At 41.7% G+C, this 27734-nt stretch overlaps 2 protein-coding genes and 1 long non-coding RNA gene across 7 annotated transcripts in view; 2 read left to right on the forward strand and 1 right to left on the reverse strand.

Moving 5' to 3' along the window:
- Positions 1–27734, forward strand: part of LOC125889201 (uncharacterized) — a 409754-nt gene that overhangs the window by 265564 nt on the left and 116456 nt on the right. The gene's annotated exons all lie outside the window — the stretch shown is intronic.
- On the reverse strand, positions 910–26470 carry LOC125889169 (uncharacterized). Of its 4 annotated transcripts, XM_049576932.1 has the most exons (8): positions 26265–26470; positions 17702–18868; positions 14032–14104; positions 12324–12995; positions 7992–8046; positions 7814–7897; positions 7438–7683; positions 910–5137 (listed from the first exon to the last, which is right to left on the reverse strand). In XM_049576932.1, the coding sequence occupies exons 4-8, from the start codon at positions 12726–12728 to the stop codon at positions 4596–4598; spliced, it is 1332 nt and encodes a 443-aa protein (XP_049432889.1). In that variant the 5' UTR covers positions 12729–12995; positions 14032–14104; positions 17702–18868; positions 26265–26470; the 3' UTR covers positions 910–4595. The 4 variants fall into 4 exon arrangements, with proteins under 4 accessions (XP_049432889.1, XP_049432890.1, XP_049432893.1 ...); XM_049576933.1 differs by lacking the exon at positions 26265–26470 and having other exon boundaries at positions 17702–19009; XM_049576936.1 differs by lacking the exons at positions 17702–18868; positions 26265–26470 and having other exon boundaries at positions 12324–12992; positions 14032–14691.
- Positions 15978–27707, forward strand: thpo (thrombopoietin). Of its 2 annotated transcripts, none has more exons than XM_049576979.1 (5): positions 15978–16260; positions 17076–17209; positions 17371–17457; positions 21449–21613; positions 27171–27707. In XM_049576979.1, exons 1-5 carry the CDS (start codon positions 16248–16250, stop codon positions 27339–27341), a joined length of 570 nt encoding a protein of 189 aa, XP_049432936.1. In that variant the 5' UTR covers positions 15978–16247; the 3' UTR covers positions 27342–27707. The 2 variants fall into 2 exon arrangements, with proteins under 2 accessions (XP_049432936.1, XP_049432935.1); XM_049576978.1 differs by lacking the exon at positions 27171–27707 and adding an exon at positions 21955–25504.

The raw sequence follows: 27734 nt of genomic DNA on the forward strand, positions 1-27734 counted from the left end.
CTTTGTCCCCTGAATTTTCAAAGAAGTTGGCCGAAGGTCGTCCTGATACAGAGCTGCATCTGACTGAATAATCTTCCTCTTTTCTTGAGCTCTGTTATCTGCTATCTGTTTCTGCTGCTTCAGGGCTTCTTTATATTCACATCTCAGAACAAGTTGCTCATGTTTTTAACTTGTCCTAATTCAAAACAAAGGAATATTTCACACATCCATCTCCAAACAGGTGCATATGAGAGGGACAAGAAGCTTGTAGAAAAGACTGTCTAACATGAAAAAATAATGATTTTAATGCTGCAACATTTCATGACTAACCCTTCATGAGGCAAACATCCCTATTTTAGCCCTGTTTCCACCAAAACACTTTCAGTACAGTACCTTTGGAACCAAAAGGAACCCTTCAGACATGGTACCTAGACCCTAGTGTTTCTACTCCACTCTTAAATGTGGGCGGGGTTGTTGTCACTCACTGCTCCGTCCAGCACAAGTTACAGTTTACTAATAAAACTCTCCACAGTATGAACAGTGGTTACATGAGCCTCAAAACCAGACACAGCTCAGCCCTGAGCAGAGTGACCGTCCTCTACTGACCAATCAGACTGCAGTGTTCACAGCTCCACCTTTTAGTACCAGATCTGTGTGCTAGGTACCCCAACAGAGGGGGGACCAAACATGGGGACGCTAAGGAACGCTTCCGTTGGGACCATCCACAACTTTTCACTGTGGGAACTGAAAGTATGAGTACCGAACTGAATCGTACTGCTGGGTGGAAACGGGGCATTTGGTTCCAAAGGTAGCATCCTGAAAGTGTGTTGGAAATCTGTAAAATAGCTAACAAATAAATAGCTGTCAAATAAATGTAGAGCATACACCGTTTAATTCTGAAATGTGTAGTAGAAGGAGACAGGCAACGTGAGACACCCTTCAACAACGAGGCAGTTCAAAGTGCTTTATAGGTAAGACATCAGAAGACACTAAGACAAGAAACAACAGACACATAAAAGAATAGAATAAAAAAATTATAATAAAACAGATTCAACATGAAAATAAAAAACACAGTGCAGTGCCAGATGTGAACAAATAAAATAGAAATATTCAGCTATAAGCCTATCTCAAAATACTCGAGTAAATACAGCCTACTTAGTTACAGCTCATGTTCAGAAACATCTTGGCCTCCGATCTGCAAATGTCAAACCTGCAGCCAAAAGACAGTGACCTCTCCTTTGAAGAACAGATTACAAGCATCGTCCAGGCCTCTTTCTACCAATTTAGAATCATCTCCAAAATCAGGTCCTTTTTCTCTCAACATGATCTTGAGAAGGTCATCCATCCATCTGGAGCTCCCTGCCCGAGGACCTGAGGCTGCTGAATCAGTGACATCTAATCTCAGCACGCTGCTCATTTGATTATTTTTATTGTGCTTATCTTGTGTTGTCATCTGTTATTGTGTTCTTTTATTTTGTATTACTCCTACTATTGTTTGATTTGCTGTGCCTCAGTGCAATCTACAGGGCAATTAGTTGCTAACTTTGCTTATCTGCCTCAGAGTCATACAGTAGACGCAGCCAAATGCGCACACATGGCGCAGTACGTTTCAAGTCTTATCCATCCTTCCTGGAAAACTCCCCCTCTCCTTCTCCCCTCTGTCTCCTTCTCTCCCTGTCTCTGCTCTCTGCTCTTTGAAATCTGCATCCCGCCCCTCTCATTTCTGTTTACAAGAGTCAAATTGCTTCCACACACTTTATTGCTAAAGGCCGATAGATGTGCAGGGAAAGCCGCGCCAAAAGCGGTCACGGCACACGCATTTTTTTACTCGCGCGGTAAATACCTCGACCGTTAAACATCAACACACAGTCATCCTGATGAGTGGTCTGAGAGGCGACAGTCTGACAAGCTTCTCTTTGACTCATCGCTTATTACTGAGTCTGACCCGCTGCTTCACTGATTTGGTGCATGCATGAAATGAATGGTGCTCAATGGAAAGTTGGCCCCGCTCCACTGCTACTCTTCCTCAGAGCCGAAGGGCCCCTGCTGGGCTCTGCTAATGCTGATTGATGCTTGTTTTAATTGTGAGCTCTTTTCTCATCCTACAATGAGAATTAAGGTTTTGCAACCTCTAAAAAGGCAAAAAGTCACTGTAAGAAAAAAACTGACAAGAGAGGAGAAGATGGGAACGGGGCCTGAATTACTCAATCATAAGTGGTCACAGGGAGAATATGAACAGTGACCATGCCAAGTGTTAGCCACCAGTGGTTCCTCAAATAGGGCTTGGAGCCTCGGGAATGGAGGAGAAAATGAGGAAAAGTTTATACTCTCACTGTTTCCTTTGCCAGAATCACTCACACTAAGTGTGTGTCTAACATGCAAAAACCAGGGTGTGTGGAGCTTAAAGCCAACGACGAAGAAGAAGCACAGGAGGAAGTTTTAGTTGCAGAGAAAACCCTCAGTAAAAAGGGGTATTATACACATTTGTATGTAACATCTGTCAAATATAATCACGACTGAAAGTGTCACTTTCATCAATTAAAGGTCCAGCGTGTAGGATTCAGCAGCCTGGTCTTATTTGAAAGACTTCAAATACTGTGGCTTTGTTCGTGATTTTGGTATCAGACACAGACACCAAAAGCCACCTTTTGTGATGGTTTGATATGCCATTTGATGGAATCAGTTTAAAATACTGCCAGTAATTACGTAATATAAGGAGCTGGGATCGGTCGTTGATGTTTTGGAATGCCGTGTCAGCTTCAGCCTGTGACATGTATACTTTTACATACTGTCTTTTTCAAGATAAGCACATCGTTAGGTTTGGGGGAAAAAAGAACAGTGTTTTGCCGTACAATCTTACAGCAAGTGAACACCAGCCTTCCTGGTGAAAGTCTGTGGTTGCTGGACCCATGCACCACTTGTCCCGCTGGCCCTACTTGGACTTCCGCCCCCTTAATTTACGCTGTTGTCCCGCCATGTTTCCCCTGATGCCAACTGGCATTGTATCATGCTGACGTGAAAGGATAGCTTTCTTTCATGGGGGTCTGATGCCAGAAGTCACGGACCAAGTGGCGGTATTCAACGACTTCGAAATGAGACTGTGTTGACCTAGTGCATAATATCTGGACGTGAAAGTCCAGTGACAAAGTGGCAATATGCAACAACTTGGGACCAGAACGTGTTGGATTTAGTGACATCTAGTGGTGAGATTTCAGAAATGAAACTTCACCCATGTGCCAAGCATGCAGGAGAACCATGGTGGCCAAGGCTAAAATGTGAAAATGCGAATGGCCCTAACTAGAGCTGGTGCTCTTTGTCTGTTGACAACGAATGACGCTATATCCTCAATGTGAAGTTACGCAATGTAGGTAAATTTACAGAGGTTAGGTTTGGGCAAGTAAGGTTACTGGTTAGGTTAAGGAAAAGCAACATGGTAATAATATACCTTAAAATTAATCAAAGTTCATATGGTTTTGAACACCAGTCTTCCAGGGAAAAGTCCTGTGCTTTGTGACCAGTCCTCCACCCCAATCTGCCTCCTTACTGGGCCACTCAGTCAGCGCATTTGTTGTATGATCGCAGACTTCCAAAATACATGGGTTATGCACAAATAACTGGCTCATCATTACATCCGATACGTACACATTTTGGTGTATTACTTTTCGTGGGAAAACGTACAAACATTGCATGACAACAGCCTGGAATATTATGTACCACCTCTGCCGATAGATGCCACTAAATCCTACACAATGGACTTTAAATGCACCAAGAAAACTAATGTGTCTCCATTACTAATCCCCTCTGATGTAAAGTAGCAGCACAGTACTGCCTTAAAACAAACTCTCAGATGTTGTGGCCTGAGTCTGTTGATCTATTCAGAGCTTCTTGGCATGAAAGCTGTTGGGAATCCATCTCTTTGCCCATTTCTTTTTAACCAGGTCATCACCTGCTGTCTTAAATTCATGCATGCTGTTTTCTCTTTCTCCCTCTCTGTACTCCTTCTGCCTGTCATGCCTTTTGAAGTCTTGGGGAGTCCTGTGGTTTTCAAAGGGTCAGCAAAGGGCAGCCTTACTGTCCTATCGAAGGCAGGCCGCGGGACAAACCTATGTTACCACCTGTCCTCTCCACTCTGTGTCAACACCACTGGTGTCACTGTACTCACACCTCGTCATCTCACCCCCTGCTGCTCGTACATTGTTCCCTCTTGCTCGCACACACACATAAATGCGACTGAACAAATGCACACACTCGGGGTAGTGCTTGTGCCCGCATACACACATTCAGGAACGTGTGCACAAATAGTGTAGGACCCCTACTGTCTGACAACCATCACACAGAGACAAATCAAGGAGTCCCGCTGCTTAAAGCCCACCCTTTCCTCACACTTCACATTACGGAGGACTCTTCTGGCCTGATCCCAAACCAGTGGGGGTTGTTTGGATGAGAGAAAGGGCTGTGTCCTGGGGAGAGAGTCAATTGCAGGTCTGGGGTCACGCAGAGAGTGGAAAGAGGCAACCAAAAGACCTTCAAGATAAAAAAAAATTAGCCTTTCAAATGACAGTCAAAGATCAAACCACTCAGTGGGCGTGTTTCTGATGCTCCCACTGAAGAGTCTCTTATTCAGCCCCAGTTTCCTGTCCTGCTTGCCCACAGGGAAAAATCCCAGGATTCCCCAGATCTGGCAAAGAAGCCAAGGTGGAGCAGGACGATCCAAAACTGGACACCAGGCCTGAGTCTGAGTCTGACACAGCCAGCTCCTCAAACTTCTGTATCACTTTCCTCACTGACTGGAAGGGAATCTCCCTGCGCCATCGGCCTCCACCAGCCCCACAGGGTCGCCTGTAGGCCGAGTCTTTACTGAGGAACACATGAGGAGGAGGGGGGAGGCCACAGCGCAGCCTCAGTCGACCCTGGCCCAGGCCCAGAGCCGGGAGAACTCCAGCAGGGTTGAACCGTGTTGGAAGCGTGACGAGGTGCTCTTGGGTCAGAGGGTTGTGGAAGCTCAGGGCGTGTCCTCCGATGTTGAGGAAGACCCCAAGGGTTTTGATCTGAGGTGGGACAGTGCAGAGCGGCTCCCGGCTCCCATCATACACTGCACAGAAAGACAAGCCCTGCCTTTCAAGCCACCAGCCACCAGAACCATCCAATGAGCTCACACCTGAGAGACAGAAGACGAACATTTCATATTCACTGTGCGCAGTTATGGATTAGCAGCCTTTACAAAAAAAATTTAACCCATAAACTCTTGACTCTTTAGAAATCCTGTCACCATAATACTTCCCGTCTGATTCTTTCACTTTATTCTTTAAGGTCATCAAGTTAAAAGTCATTGTTGTCAGCCATGTTGCATGGCTGTAAGGATAAGGGGTTGTGTCAGCAACTATTTGACAAGTTGGTGAAGACTCTCAGTCATCTAGGTAATGGTAATCTTAAGTGCTATATCGTAGGCAACTGGACTTGCTTGAGTTTCTTGAAGACATTTCACCTCTCATCCAAGAACTCTTCATGAACTGAAGAAGCCTCTTGGATGAGAGGTGAAATGTCTTCAAGAAACACAAGCAAGTTCAGTTGCCTTATAGCACTTGAAACTATTTGACAAACAGTGACAAATTTTTGCGCAGATATTCATGACCTGCAAAGGACAAATCCTACTGGTTTGAGTGATCCTAGACTTTTCCTCTTGGGCCACCATTAGATTGACATTTTAGTGTGAGTATAAACACCTGAATGTAAGAATGGTTATTTGTTGCTTAGAGTGAGCCAATTATATCTTAACAGAGTGCAGGTCCTCATCTACGGAGATCGCCATGTTGTTGCACTGCCATGTTTCTACAGTAGCCCAGCACAGACAAACCAAACACTGGCTCTAGATAGGACCTTTTGTGTTTTTGAATCAGTCACCATATTTAGAAGCCCCTCCATGACAAGAGCATCAGAAAAACACTGATTTGAATGAAAAACTGATTTATTCAGTGTCTAGGTTCAAATCACTGGGTCTGTTTGTTTTGGAGAGGAAGAAAGATAATTCAGCTCCAGGTAAAAACTGCCTGAAGGTCTGGATCTTGAGATGTCAGAGAAAAAAGGTGAAAAAAGGGCCAGCCACCCCACGGAGGAAACTCATTTGGGTCACTTGTATCTGCAACGTCATTCTTTCGGTCACTACCCAGAGCTCATGACCATAGGTGAAGGTTGGAACAGAGATGGACCAGTCAATCGAAAGATTTGCCTTCTGGCTCATCTCTCTTTTCACCACGACAGTCCAGCACAGTGTCCACATCACTGCAGACACTGCACCAAACTGTCGATCCATCTCATGCTCCATTCTACCCTCACCCATGAACAACACCCTAACTCCTTCGCTTGAGGCAGTAACTCTCTCCCAACCCAGAGGAGGCAATCTACCGTCTTCCAGCAGAGAACCATGGCTTCAAATTTGGAGGTGCTGACTCTGCTGATGGCTAAACTAAACCCTAAACTAAATTGATAAATGTATACTTGCTAAACATCACTGTCAACATTGTATTTGTTAGCATGTTAGCATGCTGACATTAGCATTTAGCTCAGGACACTTGAGTACTTTGTGCACCACAGACTCACAGAGCTGCTGGCCTGGCTGTAGACTGGCTGTATGTTGTGTTTTCCTGTTTGTTTCCTGGCACACTGTCCTGTCACTGATTTCATTAATTAATGCAGTCATAAGAGTGAAGAGCTTTCTTTATGTTTTAATGACAGTAAAATACAGATGATTACAGCAGCTTATGATGAGGATTGTAACGTTGCGCCACATGATATGAGGCAAAATAGGGGCATGAATACGCTTCAGGTGATATGAACCATTAACAAGTGAAACGCTGTGCATACAGACATCCTGTGACTGTGATCGATGACTACTGTGCTGACTAATGTGTGTTTAATAAGTGGCAGTCACTGAGCAGTTATAGTAGCCTGTAGTGGCATATTTTTTTTGTAACATAAAATTTATCGGCCACATTGAAACATATCCAGAAGTTTTGAAGTACAGTTTAATCATGTCTACCGTCAGTCTGCTCAAACATGATTTGAAATATGTTATTTCAGTGGTTAAAGTTTCTTTTTCAAAGCTTTAAAGTGGCAATTTTTCACATTTGATACAAATGAAAACCTGTTGAAATGCCATACTGATTAAGTTTTACACAAGCTGCAGTCACGAGGACAACTTGTTCCAGTTATTTGACTCAACGTTCAAAGTGGAAATCACCTCTCCAACATTGCTTAACCAATGATCAGTGGTCTCTCGACAGTGTAACCACTTGGTGGCACTATGAACTATGAAGCTGTGTCTGATGACGTGTGCATGTGTGTATACATGTGAGTGTGGCTTTAAACAAGCACAGTCTTGCTGACTAACAGTGAGGCTTTCTGGAAGCAATAAGCACACTGGCATCGCACCAACCAAAACAAACTGCACAGAGTTCTTACCGATCCTGTAGACTGAGCTGTTGCAGACATCCACTTCCCAGTAATACTGTCCTCGTGTGATGACAACATCAGCGCAGACCTGCGGCAGGGCCGGCGTGACCCCGGGGTCAGAGGTCAAAGATCTCCTGGCCTTGCTGTCTGGAGGCAGGCCAGGAGGGGTCTCTCCTTGGTAGGTGACGGTGAGGGAGGAGTTGGAAAGATGGAGCGATGGAGGGACAGTTGAAGCATCCAGAGCAAAACATAGTCCTAAAAAAGACCAGAGGGTGGAAGAAGAGAATACGTAAAGCTCTTTATTATAGTTATTTATACAATTAAAATCACTGCTCATCCTCTACACATAAAACCTTTGAGCATTAAAAGCATTATGATCTCTGACCAAAGACTGACTGCTCCATCTCCTCCTCCCGCAGGTCTACAGCACCATCCACTGGTGCTACTGAGGAAGTGGCAGCACTGGAGTCTGGGTCAAACAGGGAGAATGTTTACAACGCTGTAGGTCTCCATGTTGACGGATGATATAAAGGTTCGACCTGTGAAAACATAACTATACTCACCATGTAAACAGCTCTGTGTTGTCATGTCAACTGCATCCCCGCAGTGTGTGTCCCCCTAAATGTGGTGGATATTAAAAATAGAAGTGCAGAGTCAGTCGTATGGAATACATGGAGATCATAGGGATTTGTCAGGAAAACTTTGATCCAAAGTGAATTTATTTTTGCTCCCTGTTGTGATGATGATCCAGGGAACTGTGTGACATTTTGCTAATTTGCTTTTTTTTTTTCTAATTTCATGCCCATCCATGGAGTGTGAAGCTACAGCTGGGAGGTGAGCAGCTTAGCTTAGCATGTAGTGTAATGTACTGATTTACTGAAGACATATACTGTACCTTTTAGTTGACCTTTAAAAGATATGTGTTGAAGCAATATAATCTGTGCAACTGACAAATTACACATATTTCATGTATTCTTATGACACACACACTCACTGAGCACTTAAGCATTGTGGTGGAGAAGTACCTAGGACTCACTGTGAATCATTTCTAAAAATAGCATGAGGATGAGTTCAGAAAACACTAGTGGAAAATTAGGGGAATTACAGCTTGTCCTGAGAATGACCCTAGTAAGAGGAGGCGGTCTTAGATCTAGGAAAAACATTACTCAGCAGAAATATGACACCATTATGGTGGGAAAAAAGTGACTCAGCAGAGGTGGGATATCGTTACGATCAGAGCCAAGTGGGAAGGATTAAGGGAAAGAGATGACTCAGCAGAAATTCTACGATAAAAGAGCGAGCGCAAACAAAGAAATTTCGGTCTCGCTCCGGAGCTTGACTCATTGGGTTGTGATGTGTTTGTTGCCTGCGAGCACATTAAACTCAGTTGCATCTGATTCTACATGTCTCCAGTGATTTTTTTACCTCTGAGTATTTGAGTTTTTGATATCTAATGGAAGACAAAGAAAGTCCGTTTGAGAGGAGAAGTGCGAGGTCGCAAGCTAACTGGCCCAGCTCCCGACCATTTGAATTATTTTTCTACAAGCATAAACATTTGATAAAGGAGGGAACAGTTTATAGCTTATCCAAAGGTTGCAAAACCACCAACCAGCACTTTTAAGCAAGAGATAATGTACAACCAGTGGGTCATTATGGCAAAATCAAAGCCAACAGGTTGATGGAGGTCTTGAATCATCAAGAAGGGGTTCATTTTGAAACAATGACCCACTCGCTGTACATTATCCTTCTTGTTACATGGCTATCTACTGAAGAAATCAATTATTTAAAATATAAAAGTAACCAAGAATCATAATGAGGTGCACAACATTCATTCATTCAATTCCGTAACTGTTATCCTGTTAGGGGTCGCGGGGTGCTGGAGCCTGTCCCAGCTGACACTGGGTGAGAGGCAGGGTTCACCCTGGACAGGTCACCAGACTATCACAGGGCTGACACATAGAGACAGACAACCATTCACACTCACATTCACACCTACGGACAATTTAGAGTCACCAATTAACCTGCATGTCTTTGGACTGTGGGAGGAAGCTGGAGCACCTGGAGGAAACCCACGCTGACAGAAGGGAGGGAGAACGTGCAAGCTCTGCACAGGAGAGCGGTATGCTTGAACCAGGAACCCTCTTGCCGTGAACAGTGCTAACCACTACATCACTGTGCCGCCTGGTGCAGAACAGATAAAGGGATAGTAACAAAGCACTGGCATGTACTTGAATCTGACTCTGAACTCAGCGTTGTTTTCAAAGAACGATCACTCATGGTACATAAAAGAGATAAAAACCTCAGAGACCATCTAGTTCAAGGTGAAACCACCCACAGAAATTCTTAATTCTCCAGTTGTAAAAATGTGTAGCCTATGCACTTAATTAAAAAAAGAAGTTTTAACATTTCTTCAACTAAACTGTGCGGCATACGTCCACGGCATGGCACGTTCGTCTTGAGCCTCCCTGTAGGCTAGCAATTAATTCCAAATCCATAAATACAGATTTTAATAGTGGGTGGACAGATTAGTTTGCTCACATCATCAATGCTGCAAAGTTTAAATAATAAATAATCAGAAATAGCTCACTGCAGAGGAGCCATCTTGTGGTGAAACATATTTTTGAATGCTCATTTAGGCTAATTTAGACTTAGTACACAGTGTGACCATCAGGATCAAATATGTTCTGTGGCTCCAGGCAGATTTTTTCGAGTTATTTAAATGGTCTTAAATGGCTGTTTTGATAGTTAAGGTTGCTGATGTAACCACTGTCAGCTGTGTCTCAGTCTCAGTATGATGGTTGGTCTTGAAGAAGACCCAAAGGCTGAAGGGTTATCATCAAAATAAAAGAAATGCAAATGGAGCCAGAGTGTGTGACACTTGTTTTCTGTAATAAAATCAATTATTGGACATATAGTATGGATTTCAAAATGATTTTATTGATTTCAAAATGTTTTACTGCTTTTACTGAGCATGTCTGATCAGAACTGCATCCAGCAATGAAACAGACCATAGAATCGAGAATTAGAAGCTGTGTCATAAAGCTAATTGATTATCACCATTTATTGAGATATATATGTCCAGTATGCTGTTCTACTCCAGCTGGTTTAACTCTCAGGACAGCAAGCAAGCATTTTCCCCAGAAATGTTCAACTAATGCTTTATGATTCAATTAAATATAAAGAATTAGTTAATAATAATCTGACAGTCAAATAAAAGTAAACAGATTTAGTTTGCCTTCATCACAAAAGTCAATAAACACATGTAAATGAGTAAAGAAGATGTAGGGACATTCAGCATGTCACAGCTCAACTTTCTAAGGTTAGGATTTTTATTTTATATGTTCATGTTGTTTCCTGTTTTACTTTGAACTCACATCTCCTCTGGTTTCAGATCACTTCACTTCCTGCCCCTGTGTGTTTTCCCTCCCTTTTGCCCTGGTTGGTCTCACCTGTGTTCTGTAGCCTTCCCCTCACCACAGTATTCTGTGTGTGTTGTTTTCTCTCAGTGCCAGTTCATCTTAACTCCTAGTGTGTGTCTAGTGTTCCAGCCTTTTGTTTCCCTGTGTCCTATTTTGGGTTTTTTTTTTGGATTTAGCCTGTTGATTGACTCTGTCTCTGGATTTGTTTGCCTCCACTGATTGTCCTTCTTTGCACCAAACTTACCTTTTGACCAGTAAAGACTGTGTTATTTTACCCAGCCTGTCTCCAGAGTCGTGCCTTTGAGTCTACTGTCACCTGTTGTTACACAGCATGTCTATGCACTTTTAAACGTAGGCTAAAAAACATCTCTTTAGTCTGGCTTTTTTGTAGAGTCCTGTGTAGTGTCTATTGTTTTATAACTATTCTATTTATTGTTTTTTATCTGTATTTGTCTTATTGCTATTTCCCTGATTGTTTTTATATCTTATTTTATTCTGTATTTTATTTTCATTTTTACTTTTTCTATTCAGTGGTCTTATCTGTTTTTTTTTTTTAATATTGCCATTCTCCTGACTTTGATTTTATATTTTATCCTGCGTGTTATTTTAAATATTATTTATTTTAGTAGCAGCACAGTAGTTTTGATCTTGTTTTATCTTCTATTATTGTTTTAAATTATTACTATATGACACAGTGTGCATTAGTTTCCCAGTCCTTTTCCTGATTTTACTTTTTTGTTCCCTGTATTTTTCAATCAAAGTGTAAAGCACTTTGAATGACATTGATTACATAATGATACATAATACATAATAATGCAGACGTCTAATGTAAATTTACAGTGCGTTTTTTTTAAATTTGGTAACACTTAACATTTAGCATTTATAAGCTGTATATAACTATTTATATTAATTGTAAGCAGATATAAGGACTTTTTAGTTAAGTTAAAACATAGAATTTGAAGACATATTTTATATTTTCATAGATGTATTTTCTGATATTTTCATTCAGTATCAGTTTAACAGTCAGGTGGAGTTATTTTTGTTGACAAATGCATAAATAAAAACTGTTGTTGATGTTTATAAATGCTGAATAGGCTGGTTAAATAAAGTGTTACCTTCAATTAATTTTATATATTTGCACTTAAAGGGGTAAACATTTTATCATATAGTTCGCCTTGCAGCTGTAGCAAATTATTATTATTATTATTTTTTTAAAATTTTGTTTTAATGACAAACTGCACAGCCCACATACACATAGGTTGGAATACATTTTAGCATTTTAATACTTTTATTACATTTTTTTTTTAAAAAAAAATTTAACTTTGAATGTTCATCGCTTGTATTTCTTGCTTATTTTTTTATTATTTTTTTTTAGCAGTACACCACGCTGCATGTCACTGCACATATTATATGAGCATGTGACAGATAAAGCATTTAAATCTTTAGATATCTTTGTCCTTAGTTTGGATATCTCACCTGCACGTGTTGAGTGTGGCCTTCAGCTGCTCCCTCCTTGGTGCCCGTCTCCCTGTCGACACATGCAGGACTCAGTGTGGGATGTCTTGGGAGACAGGAAGTGGCAGATGACCACATCCAGCATGGCAGCTCCACAGGATGACGACAGCACGGGCACAGCACAGAGCAGACCACCGGGCCGACGTTAGACTGATCTGACCTTGCTCCCTCTCCAGCCGCCACACAGTGACCGCACATGGTGTGAGAGCACGGCAGGAACAGGATGATGTCATACCCCTGGTTGCAGGCAGGACAACAGGAGAGCTGCTGCAAACAGTCTCTTTCCTCATCTTCCTCCCTGTGAGACTTCCCTGCCTCCACATTTAGCTGCTTCTGCTCCCGGGGGTAAAAAGCCCTCACTGACATCACTGAGAATTAAACGCATCCTTTAAATGCCATAGCTTCTTTGACTTCATCATATCCTGTCTTGTGAAGAAAGAAAGGAAATCTCTGTCCACATGTTTCCTTAGACATCCAGTTTAGCTTCACACTTAAGATGGAGGCCCAGCAACATGAAAAAAGTCCAGCTAACCTCTTCAGTAAGCACAGCTCAGTCAGTGCGGAGCTAGCAGCAGCAATCCATTCTCCCAGGACAGAGACACGGGGGCGATATCTTGTTGCCAACACATCCTTCTGCAAGGAGATCACAGAGATGTTCTGGTGAGTGGAGATATCCTGCTGCAGCCAAAATGACAGAGTTCACTCTTCTCTAACAGACACTGGCAGACTGCAGGACATAAAGAGCTGCTGAACAGATTCTAAAGCACTATTCACACGGGATTAGTATTACCTGGGGTAATTGTCCGGGACCCTTTTACAGAAGGTAAAAGTCGCGGTAATCTTTACTGACATCGTGCCGTAATGATTACTGACATGGCACATTCGGGCGGGACTAAAATCTCTGGTAATTATTACTTTACCTCACGTCCCTATATAAAACTAATCCCGTCCGAATAGGGCTTAAGAAATCCTCCTGTTGTGCCATCCTCTCTGTCTGCCAGCTGACTATTGTGGGTGAAAAAGGTGGAATGGCCTGAGAGCAGATAAAAGACAGAGTGGTGGAAAGAGGGAGGGAGAGAGACAGAGGAGCCCAGCCTTTTAAAAGGTGCTCATTGCTTGGTGTTGCCATGGTAATGGCTCTTCCCGTAGAGACGCACAACTGCGAGATAATGTGCTGCATTGAGCCCTTGTGCGCGCGCGCACACACACACACACACACACACACACACACACACACACACACACATCTTGATGTTAACAAAGAGCTCATTACCGCCACGAGCACGAGACAAAACCCCTGTGACACCCAGCACACACATTTCCCCTCCTGGTCTGGAGGCTCTGCTCTGCTGTTCAGCTGCAGCTCCCTCATGGAGGTTTATCAATTAGTGGTCCACCCTCAGGACGACATGATGGGAATGTGAAAGATATTTGTCACAGCTCTTTGTAATTCACTGCTGGTGAGAAGGAGATGGCTCATTGTGCCCTGGCCTTGTTCACAGTGTGAGGGGCAGATCTGAGGTCAGCGTAGGGAGGGAGGGCTCACCCACACTATGCATGGTAAAAAACACGTAGCACTTTCTGAGCAGATCATGTGAGGAAATAAATACATAATTGTGGTCTTGAAAGACGTGCGATTTCGGGATCAGGTATAATAAATAAAGCTCACAGTTGGCAGGAAAAGGGGCATGCAGAGACTCCTCCTTGCACGGTGTGACTTCACTTTCCGTCTTCTGGAATTCCTGGGAACAGCAGACTCAAAACATTATGCAACATGGATTTCAAAGTATAGGCAGGACACACGTAGGAACAACACCTTTCTCTTGAGGGTCTTCTTGTAGAATTTTGACAGTGTGCTGCAGAAATGAGTGCGCATTTAGTCTCTGGTGTCCCGTCTCAAAGTCAAGAGGTTTTTAAATGGCTTTTCTGTTAGCTGCCTGAGGGAAGCTTCAGAAATTTTCGTCGTCATAGTCACAGTCATATTTATTAACTCTTCACCACAATTGTGGCATGGCATACAAACAAGACAAAAACCAAAACAAATGGTAAACAGTCAGAATGAGTCATCACAGATCAAAATAAAGGAGCAGCTGCAACCAAGGCAACCAAGCCTGCACTCAAGTGCGACCGTGGATTATTTCATTAAAAAAGTAGCAAAACATTGTTCAAGAAAGCACCCAGTTTACATATTGCTCTTGAGTTATCAGTCTGCAATAAAGCTATATATAATAAAGCTAAAAGATATTTAGGCACATACTTGTTTCTGTTCTCGTTACACAAATTACCTTTCATTCCTTTCCAGACCCTTGTATCTACCTGTTATTTTAGGAAGTCTATTACTAGAAATTCAAAAGTTACAGATGGCCTGACTATACTTCTTGTTTTCACAGAGTAAATATTTTTCAAACTTATAATCCTCTCTAAATTCACAATATAAATCACATGAGGACATCCTTTAACCTCTGCTCAACTGCCATCTTCAGCCATTTAATGTTATCAGATTTCTGGTCTGACCAAACATAAGAAAAAAACGCATTTGTCTAATATTTGCTTACAAAAGAAATCCATGGTGATACATATAGTCCATTAATTTAAAATAATTTTTTTTTTCTTTTAAAGATATTTTTCGGGGCTTTTTCGCCTTTAATGTATAGGACAGACAAGCGTGAAGAGGGGAGAGAGAGGGGGAGTGACATGCAGCAAAGGGCCACAGGCTGGAGTTGAACCCGGGCTGCTGCAGCAACAGCCTTGTACATGGGGCGCTTGCTCTACCACTAAGCCACCAGCACCCCAATATATACATTAAATAAACAGTTATACATCACCCTACTAATCTTTGTGTCCTTCTCCATCACTGACCAATAATTCTTTTTGGAAACAAGTCCTGTGGACTGATGAAGGTAAAACAGAACTTTGTGGACACAATGAGCAAAGGTATGTTTGGAGAACAAACTGTTAAACACGGGGGTGGATGGATGATGCTTTGGGCTTGTGTTGCAGCCAGTGGCACGGGGAACATTTCACAGGTAGAGGGAAGAATGGATTCAGTTAAATTCCAGACATCACAGCATCTGTAAAAAAGCTGCAGATGAAGAGAGGATGGCTTCTACAACAGGACAATGATCCTAAACACACCTCCAGATCCACAATGGACGACCTCAAGAGGAGCCAGCTGAAGGTTTGGCCACGCCCCTCACAGTCCCCCGACCTAAACATCATTAAACATCTGTGGATAGAGCTCAAAGAGCAGAGCATGAAGACGGCCCAAGAATCTCACAGAGCTAGAAGCCTTTTGCAGGAAGAATGGCTGAAAATCCTCCAAACAAGAACTGAAAGACTCTGAGCTGGATACACAAAGTGTTTAGAAGCTGCGATACCTGCCAAAGGGGGCGCTACTGAGCACTGACCATGCAGGGTGCCCAAACTTTTTCATGTCACTGTATAAACTAACTTGCAAAAAGCATAATGACAGTGAGTCCTACAAGTCTGCTTCATCATGTTATAACTAGGTTACCACTATCTGGGTCTACGTGGTGCCTCTCTTGTCTTATTTGCATTGAGGATCCAGAGTCAAACATTAACTTTGGGCTTAATCAAATATAAAGCCTGCGTGCTCTGAAAGCTCTTGCCATGAATTCAGGCTCAATGACACATCACTCATGACACACCAGCTTGTCAAACCATTGCCAAACTATTCCAAGAGAAAGCAGCCCCATGGTGTTTTCACCAGAACTGGGACCTGTGATTCACATGGAGAATTACCTGTTGGATACAGACTGATTTTTGATTACCTGTGTACTGAGCTCCTTTTTGTGAAGCTGAATGGACGAAGGATGCAGGTTGACAGACCACAGCTGAGGGACACCATGCACCCAGGAGGGGGTTATGGCTTATAGCAGTAAGTCGTCTGCTTGGACTCATGCCCAGTTTCACACGTCTTATTTACAATGGAAGAAATCTGTCGTCACTTTGGTTTATATACTCTTACAGAGGTGTAAATATGTCGCTTGAATGTCAAAGATGTTACCTACTGTAGATTATGTTAATGTCAGGACTGCAGCTGTATTATAATGCCTCAGTTCATTTGGATATCGCACACTCCTTACTAGGCACACAGAGTGACTCTTAAACAACCTCATATTCTCTGGAAAGGCAAAGCGAGGACGGATAATCTTCCTCTGTATCAATTCAAACATTCAGTCGCAACTTCCACTTTTAACTCTGCACTGATGACAGATTGTATCAACAAGAATGGATTTAGAGGAACTTGTCAGTGCTTGCAGAGATTCAGAGATATTCCAAAGGCTCAATATCCCCCCTGTCCCACCACAGGATATCTCAACCATCTCTCCCATTTGTTTTCAGTGTAAAAGAGACCTTGGGACTAATCTCCACTATTTTAGGTGGTGCAATCAGATTGTCTGACAGATTTGTTATGAAACTCAGTGAACCTTTAGTTCTGAAAATAATTTAAAAAAAAAAATGTGGGGAAAAAAAATAATCATGAGTCAGGGCGGAAACTTGTGGGTGAGATTTTGGCAAGCTAAGAGGATATTATGGTAACAGGTGAGATACAGCCCATTAGTTCACTGAGCAGGAGTCAAGGCAGATATATATAAATGAAACAAATGCAGGCTGGTAGAATTCAGTCTGCTGCTGCAGGAAGGAGCTAGATGGCAGCCCGTCAGTCATCTCCACCATGTGCTCCTCTAGGACTCCTGCTGCTGCTGATAGGAGTGATTTCCTGCCATCTACCTGAAATCCAGGCCAGACCCAACAACTTTTGGTGCAGCCCTCAAGCGAGGAAAACTATGGAGAGAAAGACTGAGGGGCTGAGGAAAGACATGGTGAGGAATTATGCATTCATATTTATTGAAGAAAGTAAAATAGTTTTAAAAAATTGCAATGACAAATAGACACTTCCGTATGAAAACAATCTCACATCGTGCTTGTTGATTTATGTTATTTTCTGTGCATGCAAGAGTATGACAAAACGTCCTGTCCTCAGGCTACCTGCGTGGGTGAAAACATGCTGCCCTCTCCTGTACAGTTACCGTGTGTTTCCATTAACACAACAGAGTGGGCAAATAAAACCGTAAGTACTTTCTGACATCTACGGAATCCCGTGAACTTAACTTCCAACAGCATGTATGAGAGTTTTTTGCCTTTCCTCTTCTGTCTTGGTTCACTACGTATCAATGAGTAGAGAGAAAAAGTGCAACGAAAGGGTGTGCTTGTCTGTGACTCATTTATGCTACTTTGGTTGGTCTTTTACATAATAAAACCTGCTTTGAGAAGGAAAATATACCATACGGCAGATGTTAGGAATCGTTCCTTACCTTCGCCATTTTTGGTCCCTCCTCTGTTGGGGTACCTAGCACACAGATCTGGGACTAAAAGGTGGAGCTAAAAACACGGTCACTGTGCTCAGGTCTGAATTGTGGCTGGTATACGGTGCACGGTGGTGCAGTAGTAGCATTTTCGCCTCACAGCAAGAGGGTTCCTGGTCTGGACTCCAGGGTGGGGGAGCCCTTCTGTGCAGGGTTTGCATGTTCTCCCCGTGTCAGCGTGGCTTTCCTCCTAGTGCTCCAGCTTCCTCCCACAGTCCAAAGACATGCAGGTTAATTGACCTATGGCTAAGCCACGCCCCCTCCACTCACTCGGACAAACTATCAACATTCAGTGACCGGCGCTATGGCAGGTGTCACAGTACACGGCATTTCACAGGAGGCAACTGATGATTTTTGGGGACATAACGATCAGATGTCATTGACAAGTAACCAAAAGGGCCTAAACTACGCATTGGAGGGATATATTCATCATTTTATTGTTGAGAAGGTCGATGAAAAGCTTAAATTACAAGCCAACATTTACAGGTCACAGTGTACGCTTGTGAACCGCATCTGGTTGCCGTCACCATCAAAGACAACAAGTTAAAGTGCCACTGAAGTTAAGGTTTTTGGCTCAGAATATGAGAAAAGGATAACGGCCTTTTTACCATCTTTACCAAGAGTGTCTCTCCGTTAGTTTGGTGCTACAGTATTTACACTGAATCATTCAGCATAACGTTTGCCAACCTTTGTTATCTCTGCCATTACAGATAAGTTAATGAAGCTAAGCTCCAGAAGTTAACGTTAGCTTAACTAGAGCCCTTTGGACAACAGCTAACAATGATGTACGATCACCAAAGTACAAAACTAGAACAAAATAGGCTAATGAACTCCCAGCAAACAAGGTGACATGATGAACAACGCAGCTAGGAGCTAACGTTAGGCTAACTTTAGCTAACGTTAGCTAGAGATGTTAAAGATAACTTTATATTTCTTTCCAGCAAAGTGACAATATGTTGCCTCAAACACGATGTTGACTTACCTTAGAACAGATGTAGACATCATTGTTAATCTTATTCACGTTGAGTTGATGTTGTGGTCTAACGTTACCACACAACTTTATCCAAAGGAGACACTTTTCTCGCTTGAGATGTGGTTTAAAGTGTAAAAATACACCTGGTCGCCCAGCCTCTCAGGATACCTTGTGTCAGAGTTGCATGTACCCCATGCACACCGTTTGACCATTTTCAAACTTCAAATCTCTGAAAAAGCTCATAAAACCCAACAAACTGACTTTCTGTAATGCATTTCAATGGACGTCCAGGCAGAGAATGTCCCAGTGTATGGGAATGGCTTTACGCACTGTGATTGGCTCATCGCGTTTGAGGGCGGGGCTTAGCCATAGGTTAATTGGTGACTCTAAATTGTCCGTAGGTGTGAATGTGAGTGTGAATGGTTGTCTGTCTCTATGTGTCAGCCCTGTGATAGTCTGGTGATATGGGGTGCCGTTTGTAAAGTGTCTCACGCTGAAAATAACATCAACATTTAGCCACATTTAGCTTCAAACAATGTTTAAAAAAGTGTTTACCACATTTACAGCAATATTTGTTAACTTAGAAATATATTAAATAGTTAAATCTAAATATTAAATGTGGCACCTAAATGTTAAATCTAAATCTAAATGTTAAATCTAAATATTAAAAATAGATATAAATCTAAATGTTAAATCTAAATACTAAATATAAATCTAAATGCTAAATATAAATCTAAATGTTAAATGTTAAATCTAAATGTTCTGGGTGAAACTAAATATTTAGCTAAAATGCAAATTCACACTGCCGGTCACCGGAAGTACCAAAATAAAAGCTCGAGATGGTCAGACTGTGTTTATAGAATCAAATAATGAATTAAAACCAACTTATCGGGGGAAATGGACACTTGAACATACATTAGCGTGATAATGACTACCTAAAATAACAAGAAACATGTTTGGAGAAATTTTATTTGATGTGTACTCTGAGTTGTTAGTGTCCCTTCGGGGGGAATCACCTTGTTGTTTACAAATACTTCCGGGTAGAAAACCAGCGGAGTTTAGCTACATATGCATATCTCACATTTTTCACGTCACTATATCACCGTTTAGACTAATCTGGTGTTTGTAAAGTCTATAAACACAATGATTGAACAAACCTTACTATCACGTTCTGAAATTAATAATATGGTTATCGTAGATTAGCGGGGCTAACCGTTAGCTGTTAGCCCCGTTAGCGGTGTCTGTAATGACTCATTAACTCTAAACGGTCCGTGAAAAAAAAATAGTTTTTTCCAGCGGATGTCTTAGTTACAACATGATTGAGCTAACTGGAGTAGTGTCATGTCGTATCCGACAACGGGAGGCTTTTAACAGATGACGTCCTGATAGCTTTGCTGCTGCTGCAGCCACTGATGCTTTCTAGACATTGTGATTTCCCAAAACTGAATAAATACCACACATCGCAACACAAAACTGCTTTGTTAGCTCAATCATGTTGTAACTAAGAAATCCGCTGGAAAAAATATTTTTTTCACGGACCGTTTAAGAGTTAATGAGTCATTACAGACTCTGCTAATGGTGCTAAGAGCTAACGGTTGTTAGCTTAGCTTAGGTTGTTAGTCCCTCTGAAGGGACACTAACAACTCAAAGTACACATCAAATAAAATTTCTCCAAACATGTTTCTTGTTATTTTAGGTAGTTATTATCACACTAATGTATGTTCAAGTGTTCATTTCCCCCGATAAGTTGGTTTTAATTCATTATTTGATTCTATAAACACAGTCTGACCATCTCGAGCTTTTATTTTGGTACTTCCGGTGACCGGCAGTGTGAATTTGCATATTAGCTAAATATTTAGTTTCACCCAGAACATTTAGATTTAACATTTAGATTTATATTTAGCATTTAGATTTAACATTTAGATTATATTTATATTTAGATTTAGATTTAACATTTAGGTGCCACATTTAATATTTAGATTTAACTATTTAATATATTTCTATGTTAACAAATATTGCTGTAAATGTGGTAAAAGTTGACGTTAAAAAATTCACAATACTTTTTTAAACACTGTTTGAAGCTAAATGTGGCTAAATGTTGATGTTATTTTCAGCGTGAGACACTTTACAAACGGCACCCCATATGGTGACCTGTCCAGGTGTATATACATATTTATATTGTTGAAAGTTACTTAAATCATTAATTTAAATTCAGAAAATGCAGACCATTGAAAATTCCACCACACAGAGCCCTCACGTCTGGAGTGACTTTATTTGATGGTAACTAATATAATTTAAAGACACAGTGGAAATCCAGTGGATTTTTATAGCATAACATACCTACAGTAAACAGAATGGTAGAGATGGCTCGATCAGGTTAAATTCAACACATTTATTAGGATATAGTGAATCAAAATAGATGGTTGAGCTGAACATTAAAGAGTTAAATAAAATCAATAATGCCAAAAACATGCCGGGAAAAATTTTGCCAATATTAACAAAGACTTCCAAGAAGCTCCAAACAATGCTCTGCTGCTGATATGCTCATAAAAGCAGACTGGTAGCATGCCAGTATGCTGATGTTAGCATGAAATAACTGATCCAGACTTGAACTGCCACTTTAAATATTAATAATATATAGCACTAAAATACCTTGTTGCACCCATTCAAGTGGTTAATTTTATTTTTCAACACTGTGACAGTTTGTGTGTGTGTGTGTCCAGCTGCGGCAGAAGCATGCAGAGGTGGTTGAGGCCCTCCAGGTGTTTCAAGGCGGAGTGCAGGGGGCGAAGGACCAGACCACATCAGGATGTCTGATGTCACTGTTGGAGAAACTTGAGCATCTCATCAAAAATTATTTGGTTATCGTCAGCAGTGTTCAGATACAGGTGACAGACATGTGGTCACTTATCATACATTGTTCATACATCATACATTAACATATAACAAATGATTCACTAAAGTACTAACTGAAACTGTATTCATCCACAGTGGTGTGCACAGACTTTTTGAAGGGCAGGGGCGAAAAAAAAAAACAAAAAACGGTTACTTTAGCGCACATTTTGGCTCCCAGGAGGGCACTTTAGCATGCGTTTTGCCCCCCCCCCTCCATGCACACCACTGTTCATCAATAGGATAAGAGAAAGAGGCAATAATTAGAGGACACTAATCATATTGAACACAAATGTCACTATATCTGCAATTATTTCTACTTTTTGGGTCCTCACAGGATGACACAGTGACACCATCTCAGTCTGCAGCACAGAACTGTTCCAGCTCCAGCAGCACTAATGAAGTGCTAAAGCAGTACGAAAACTTACTCCAGGGAAAATTGGAGCGCTTTGCCACTGACCTCCAAAAAGATATCTCCAAAACAGAACCCAGGACAAACAATACTAAAGTAGCGTGCAGCTAATTTAAGAAACGGAAAGTATTTGTGCTGCTGAGCTGTGCTGCTGTGTACCTGAGGACTGATCCAGGACACTACAGGGTGTCAGGAGAGGACCAGCACACTGTGGACTGGGAGGGTCTGTGTGTTGACAAGGACTTGAGGAAAAAGGAGCGGGTGCTGGTTTTGTCGTTCACGCTGGAAACAAGGATGAACACAGGCGTCAACTTGTGAGGAGTTTTAAAGGCCAAGAGAAGTATGGGTTTGAGATGAGTGTCATAAAAACAAGGTACGGAGCCCAGCTGGTGACATTTGTGAACAAGGAAAAAAAGATTCAAAGTTCAAGTTCCAGATGTGGTTGGATGGTTGTCAGTTTTGGAGTGATGCTGTTTATTATGCAGTAGATGAGGTAACTGCAACACATTCTCACTCCGATCTCGTCACATATTGACATTTAAACACAATACATCAGTACAACAACGCAAATTGCTGTTTTTTTTTTCCTCCAACAACACACACATGTGGTTGGTTTAGGACAAAGGAACAGGGTTTGGCTTTACAATCTCACATGAAGCAAACACCGGCCTCCTGGGTGAAAGTCAGTGTTTTTTTGACCCATCCACCAACAATCCTGCCCACCCCACTCGGACTTTCGCTGCCTATATTTTTGTTCCTGTCTCACTGCGCTTCCCCCGATGCCTCCGGGCACCATTAAACTATAACAGCGACCGGCCGCGTATCATGTCAACATGAAAGGACGTCTTTTCGTCAGTGCTTGATGCCACAAGTCACTGCTTTAGCGCTGTTTTTTGACGACTGACGACATTGTTTGTTGGACCCATCCACCACCCCTCCCACCAACTCTACACAGACTTTCGCCACCTTCCACTTCCATTCTTGTCCCGCCACGTTTCCCCCTGATGCTGCCAAGCGACGTTAAACTGTAACGCCGACCTGCCGAGTATAATGGCAACGTTAAAGGACAGCTTTTTTTGTCAGCGTGTGATGCCACAACTCACTTCCTAGGCACTCTATCTATCTATCTATCTATCTATCTATCTATCTATCTATCTTAAAAATGTTAAAAGTTAAAAAAGTTGAGGCCAGCTCAGCTTTGATTTGCAGCACATCCCGCCTGTCCGCAGTGACAAGTGTCAGGCGACAGTTTGCAGCTTTATGATGGCGGCTACAAGTGGATGCACTGTTGTACATCCACTTGTAGCCATTTTGTCTTTCCAACATGTGCATAATAACAGAGTATGAGCAGCCGAATCAAGTGTCTCTTGCTTGGAAGGAATCCAAACGTGACTATAACTCTTTCCTTGATCAGAATAACACTTAATCAAAGTCTTGTCCCTGCTTGCAAGCAGCCGAAGCTACTGATGATTCACCTGCCAGTTATTCAAAGCAGTTATCTCCATGGAGACGTATTCGTATTTTGTGAAATGATTTTATTCCGATGGCCAATTAAAACATCACCAAGACCTAATCCGATCTCCTCCAGGCCTTAAGAACGTTGTGGCCACAGAGTAGGATCTTGTTTCCATGCATCATTCATATGCAATAAATAAATATATTTTCACAAATGTCACCGTGTGGGCTCCACAGAAATCAGTCCAGTTGTGTTGAGATATTTCAGTCTGGACTAAAGTGGCGGACCGACCGCCTTCTGAGAGGCCGACAGACCAACACTGCCATCACTGCTGGTGTGGTTGGATTAAATAAAGAGACTTGAACCAGTGACACTTTGGGGACCTGCTTTAGATTCAAAGGTACAATATCGTCACATGAACTAGTGAAGTCAGAAGCGCTGAGCAGCTGTTGGTGCCAGGAAGTTTCACAAACAGGCGTTCAGAGTCTTTCAGGTGAAACCAGTCCGACTGGAGCGCTATTGTTGTATCTTGGCTCTCCTTCAGACACACACACTCATAGGTAAATCTAATTTGGTAATGAGCATCACTTTATCACACTGCCTGCACCTGTGTTAACATGAGCACTGTGTGTCAGTGCACTTTGTTGGCTACATTTCTACTGAACAAAACTGTACCTGCAGCGCCCTCTGTAGGTGCTGAATAAGTGGTGCTCTGTGCTGGATTCTGTTGTGATCTGCTCTCATGGAGGCAAACAGGCATCTCAACTCTTCATGCTAGACTGTGGGAGGCTTGTGTGGCCTCCAGGAAGACTTTGACACAGATTTTAAATGACAGAAGGAAAAGAAGGAATTCAATTGTAAATGCAAAAAGATCTTCAAAAACGAGACAGAAACAGTTAAAGAGGCTCGTGGTGATTTTCATAAAGCGACTCAACTCAGCAAAAGTCAGTTGTGAGTTATTTAGATTTGCAAAACAGGGACAATGTCGTGTGCTACAACAAACCAGTGAGTGCACACTCACAAATGATCAGTGTTGAAAACCCAAATGCGTCTGAATGTCTGAATATATGCACAACTGCATTACTTTATAGATGTTGTATATGTATTGACTTTTTTATGCAAGTATATCTGTGTATATGTGTGTCACTAATATGTAGCCTAATTCTTTATATGTCACTGTAGTGCTGAGGACAGACGTCCACACTCTGTAAAGCAGGCTGTGTTATATGTGTTAATATGTTATTTATTTACCAGGGAGGACTTCACATTGTGTGTGGGAGGGGGAGGGGGAGGGGGGTCATTACAGTGTTGCACTATTCTGTATTATCTGTATTATTATTATTATTATTATTATCACTTTTATTATTAGTGTTACACAGTTATTACTGCTGTTGCATCATTCTGTGAGAATACAGAAATGAAAGAAGAGGGGGAACCTGTTGGTTTTGGTCTGACATGTTTGTTTCACAGTGCTCTGATCATCTGATCACAGAAGTATTGAGCTGTGTAAGGTGCCATTATTGCTAAAAAGAAAAATACTGACTTTCTTTTCCCCACTGGAAGTTTCACAAAACAAATACAATGCATGTATCGACAACAATTAAAGTACATTTAATATTTAGTATGTTTTCTTCTTTGATCTTTTTATGTTCTTTAATGTATTCACTATTATCTCAAGTGCGTAAAGATCTTGGTCTACATATCCTCAAGCTGCACGTGTTTCCCCTACACTGAACTGTGCTGCAGAGACATGGGGTTGAAAAGAATCTAAACCTGCTGGCGCTGTATAGAAAAGAGCTATCAGTGTTTTCTGGTGGTTTGATTTGCTCCAGCAGTTCAGGGAGACATGGGCTGGGTACCAGAGCAATGCAATGGAAATGTGAAATGATTCACATGTGTTGCCTACTTCATGTAAAATTCTGCTTCAGAGGTTTTTCCACCCTGACCAGAACACAGCTCTCTGATAGAACACTGAATATTTACTGTGTTTAGAAATATTAAACATTGTGCAAAATATTGTCAATCAGCAGCTTCAGTGTAAACAAATCTGTATCAGGAAAAATGTGGATAAATGCACATGTAATGACAGTGAGAAGTAGACTGACTGAATGTGGAAATACTGAGACACTTATTTTTCTCAAGACATCTCAGGCTGTTTATCTGTTTTCTAAAAGGATGAACATCTACACAATCTACTTTTAATTCTTCACGCAAAAGAAATGGAGATTATTTGAGCTGATGGTACTAATAGGTTATTGTACAATGGTTTTATTGCTCCAGCCCATCTGGGATCCAACTGACCTATGGCTAAGCCACGCCCCCTCCACTCACTCGACAAACTATCAACATTCAGTGCCCGGCGCTATGGCAGGTGTCACAGTACACGGCATTTCACAGGAGGCAATTTACTGATTTTTGGGGACATAACGATCAGATGTCACTGAGAAGTAACCAAAAGGGCCTAAACTACGCATTGGAGGGATATATTCATCATTTTATTGTTGAGAAGGTCGATGAAAAGCTTAAATTACAAGCCAACATTTACATTAACAGAAGTTAACGTTAGCTTAACTAGAGCCCTTTGGACAACAGCTAACAATGATGTACCATCACCAAAGTACAAAACTAGAACAAAATAGGCTAATGAACTCCCAGCAAACAAGGTGACATGATGAACAACGCAGCTAGGAGCTAACGTTAGGCTAACTTTAGCTAACGTTAGCTAGAGATGTTAAAGATAACTTTATATTTCTTTTCAGCAAAGTTGCCTCAAACACACCTGGTCGCCCAGCCTCTCAGGATACCTTGTGTCAGAGTTGCATGTACCCCATGCACACCGTTTGACCATTTTTAAACTTCAAATCTCAGAAAAAGCTCATAAAACCCAACAAACTGACTTTCTGTAATGCATTTCAATGGACGTCCAGGCAGAGAATGTCCCAGTGTATGGGAATGGCTATACGCACTGTGATTGGCTCATCACGTTTGAGGACGGGGCTTAGCCATAGGTTAATTGGGCTGAATGTGGCTCCTGAACTAAAATGAGTTTGACACCTCTGGACTAATCAAACTGGCAGAGGGCAGAATAAATAGGAGAGGGGTTTATGTGGAGTAAATCACAAAGAGCTTTGTTCGGTCTATAAAGAGGTGGACATGGTGTTTATTTAAAGGAATAACTGATGCTGCAGTCAGTGGCGTGAGGGAGTTACAACGCACCCCAGTGCACGTTATTGTGACAGGCCCTATGCATGGTAGTTACTAGTTTTAAGGCACACACAGCCTTCAACTGGTTATACAAAATCCAAAGGAATCTAATGTAGAGAGCTTTGATACTTTATCCTCCTGCTTGTTTCCGTCTTGTCTTTTCTTACTGCTGCTTTTATGTTTGAAAAGTGGGACCTGTAGATGTGCTCAGCTCGTCAGTCGTGACAGATCTTGGACCTTAACTAGCTGCTGTATCGTATCTTATGATATTCTATCGTCTCAAATAGAGACTTGACATTAGGCAACATCAACATACATGTTACTCAATAATTATCATTACATATCTGTATGACAGAAATGTCAAAGAGAATAAGAAAATATTAATTGAATTGGAAAGTTTTTTGTAAATCTCTATATAGTTCATTCTATGTTTAAGGTAAAATCAAAAGCATATTAAGCTTAATTTGTTATCTGTGTGCAGGTGGCTGAAAGAAGGCAGTGCTGTGATTGGCCCAGCCGGCCTGATCATGTGACTGAAAGCAACAGGCTGGAAACACTGTGGGCTGAGAGGAAAACACAGGAAAACCCTACTGTTAGAAAAATGTGTCAAGCTACACCACACACAGACAGGCGGGACCAAACAGGAAGCTGAGGGAGCTGACGCTGTGTCTCACACACTGGCGTTTCTCTTGTTTCTGTGACCACGCACTGGCTCTTATTGTGATGTGTAAATGTTTGCATGGTTCAGTTTTTCTTAGGCTGTAACATGTGTCTGTAGATCAGGATGTAAAGTGGGATATGCATATTTATTACGGCAAGAAAAACAACTGGATTTGTTTTGTTGTATATTCCTGTTGAAACCAGTGTTGGCGAGGTAACTTCTGGAGTGTAGAAGTTACAGATTACTAGTTACTTTGCTGAAAATGTAATACATAATCTTGCTATTGTAATTGCTGCATCAAAGTGATGTAACTGAATACATTTCATAACTTTTTGGATTACTTTTCTTGTGTTTTAAACTGGGCAATAAAGCTGAAAAATGTCT

The sequence above is a fragment of the Epinephelus fuscoguttatus genome, linkage group LG5 (assembly GCF_011397635.1).
Source record: "Epinephelus fuscoguttatus linkage group LG5, E.fuscoguttatus.final_Chr_v1".
Lineage (NCBI taxonomy): Eukaryota > Metazoa > Chordata > Actinopteri > Perciformes > Serranidae > Epinephelus > Epinephelus fuscoguttatus.

What these genes read in the sequence shown, in the direction of transcription:
- LOC125889169 (XM_049576932.1), bottom strand. Translation starts at nt 12,728, where the DNA reads ATGTCAGTGAGGGCTTTTTACCCCCGGGAGCAGAAGCAGCTAAATGTG. An exon ending in GATGGAGCAGTCAGTCTTTG is followed by an intron (nt 7,684 to 7,813) that starts GTCAGAGATCAT and finishes GGTCTTTTTTAG; the next exon opens with GACTATGTTTTGCTCTGGAT. An exon ending in CAGCTCAGTCTACAGGATCG is followed by an intron (nt 5,138 to 7,437) that starts GTAAGAACTCTG and finishes TCTGTCTCTCAG; the next exon opens with GTGTGAGCTCATTGGATGGT.
- thpo (XM_049576978.1), top strand. An exon ending in AGGGGCTGAGGAAAGACATG is followed by an intron (nt 17,210 to 17,370) that starts GTGAGGAATTAT and finishes TCCTGTCCTCAG; the next exon opens with GCTACCTGCGTGGGTGAAAA. An exon ending in CAGAGTGGGCAAATAAAACC is followed by an intron (nt 17,458 to 21,448) that starts GTAAGTACTTTC and finishes GTGTGTGTCCAG; the next exon opens with CTGCGGCAGAAGCATGCAGA.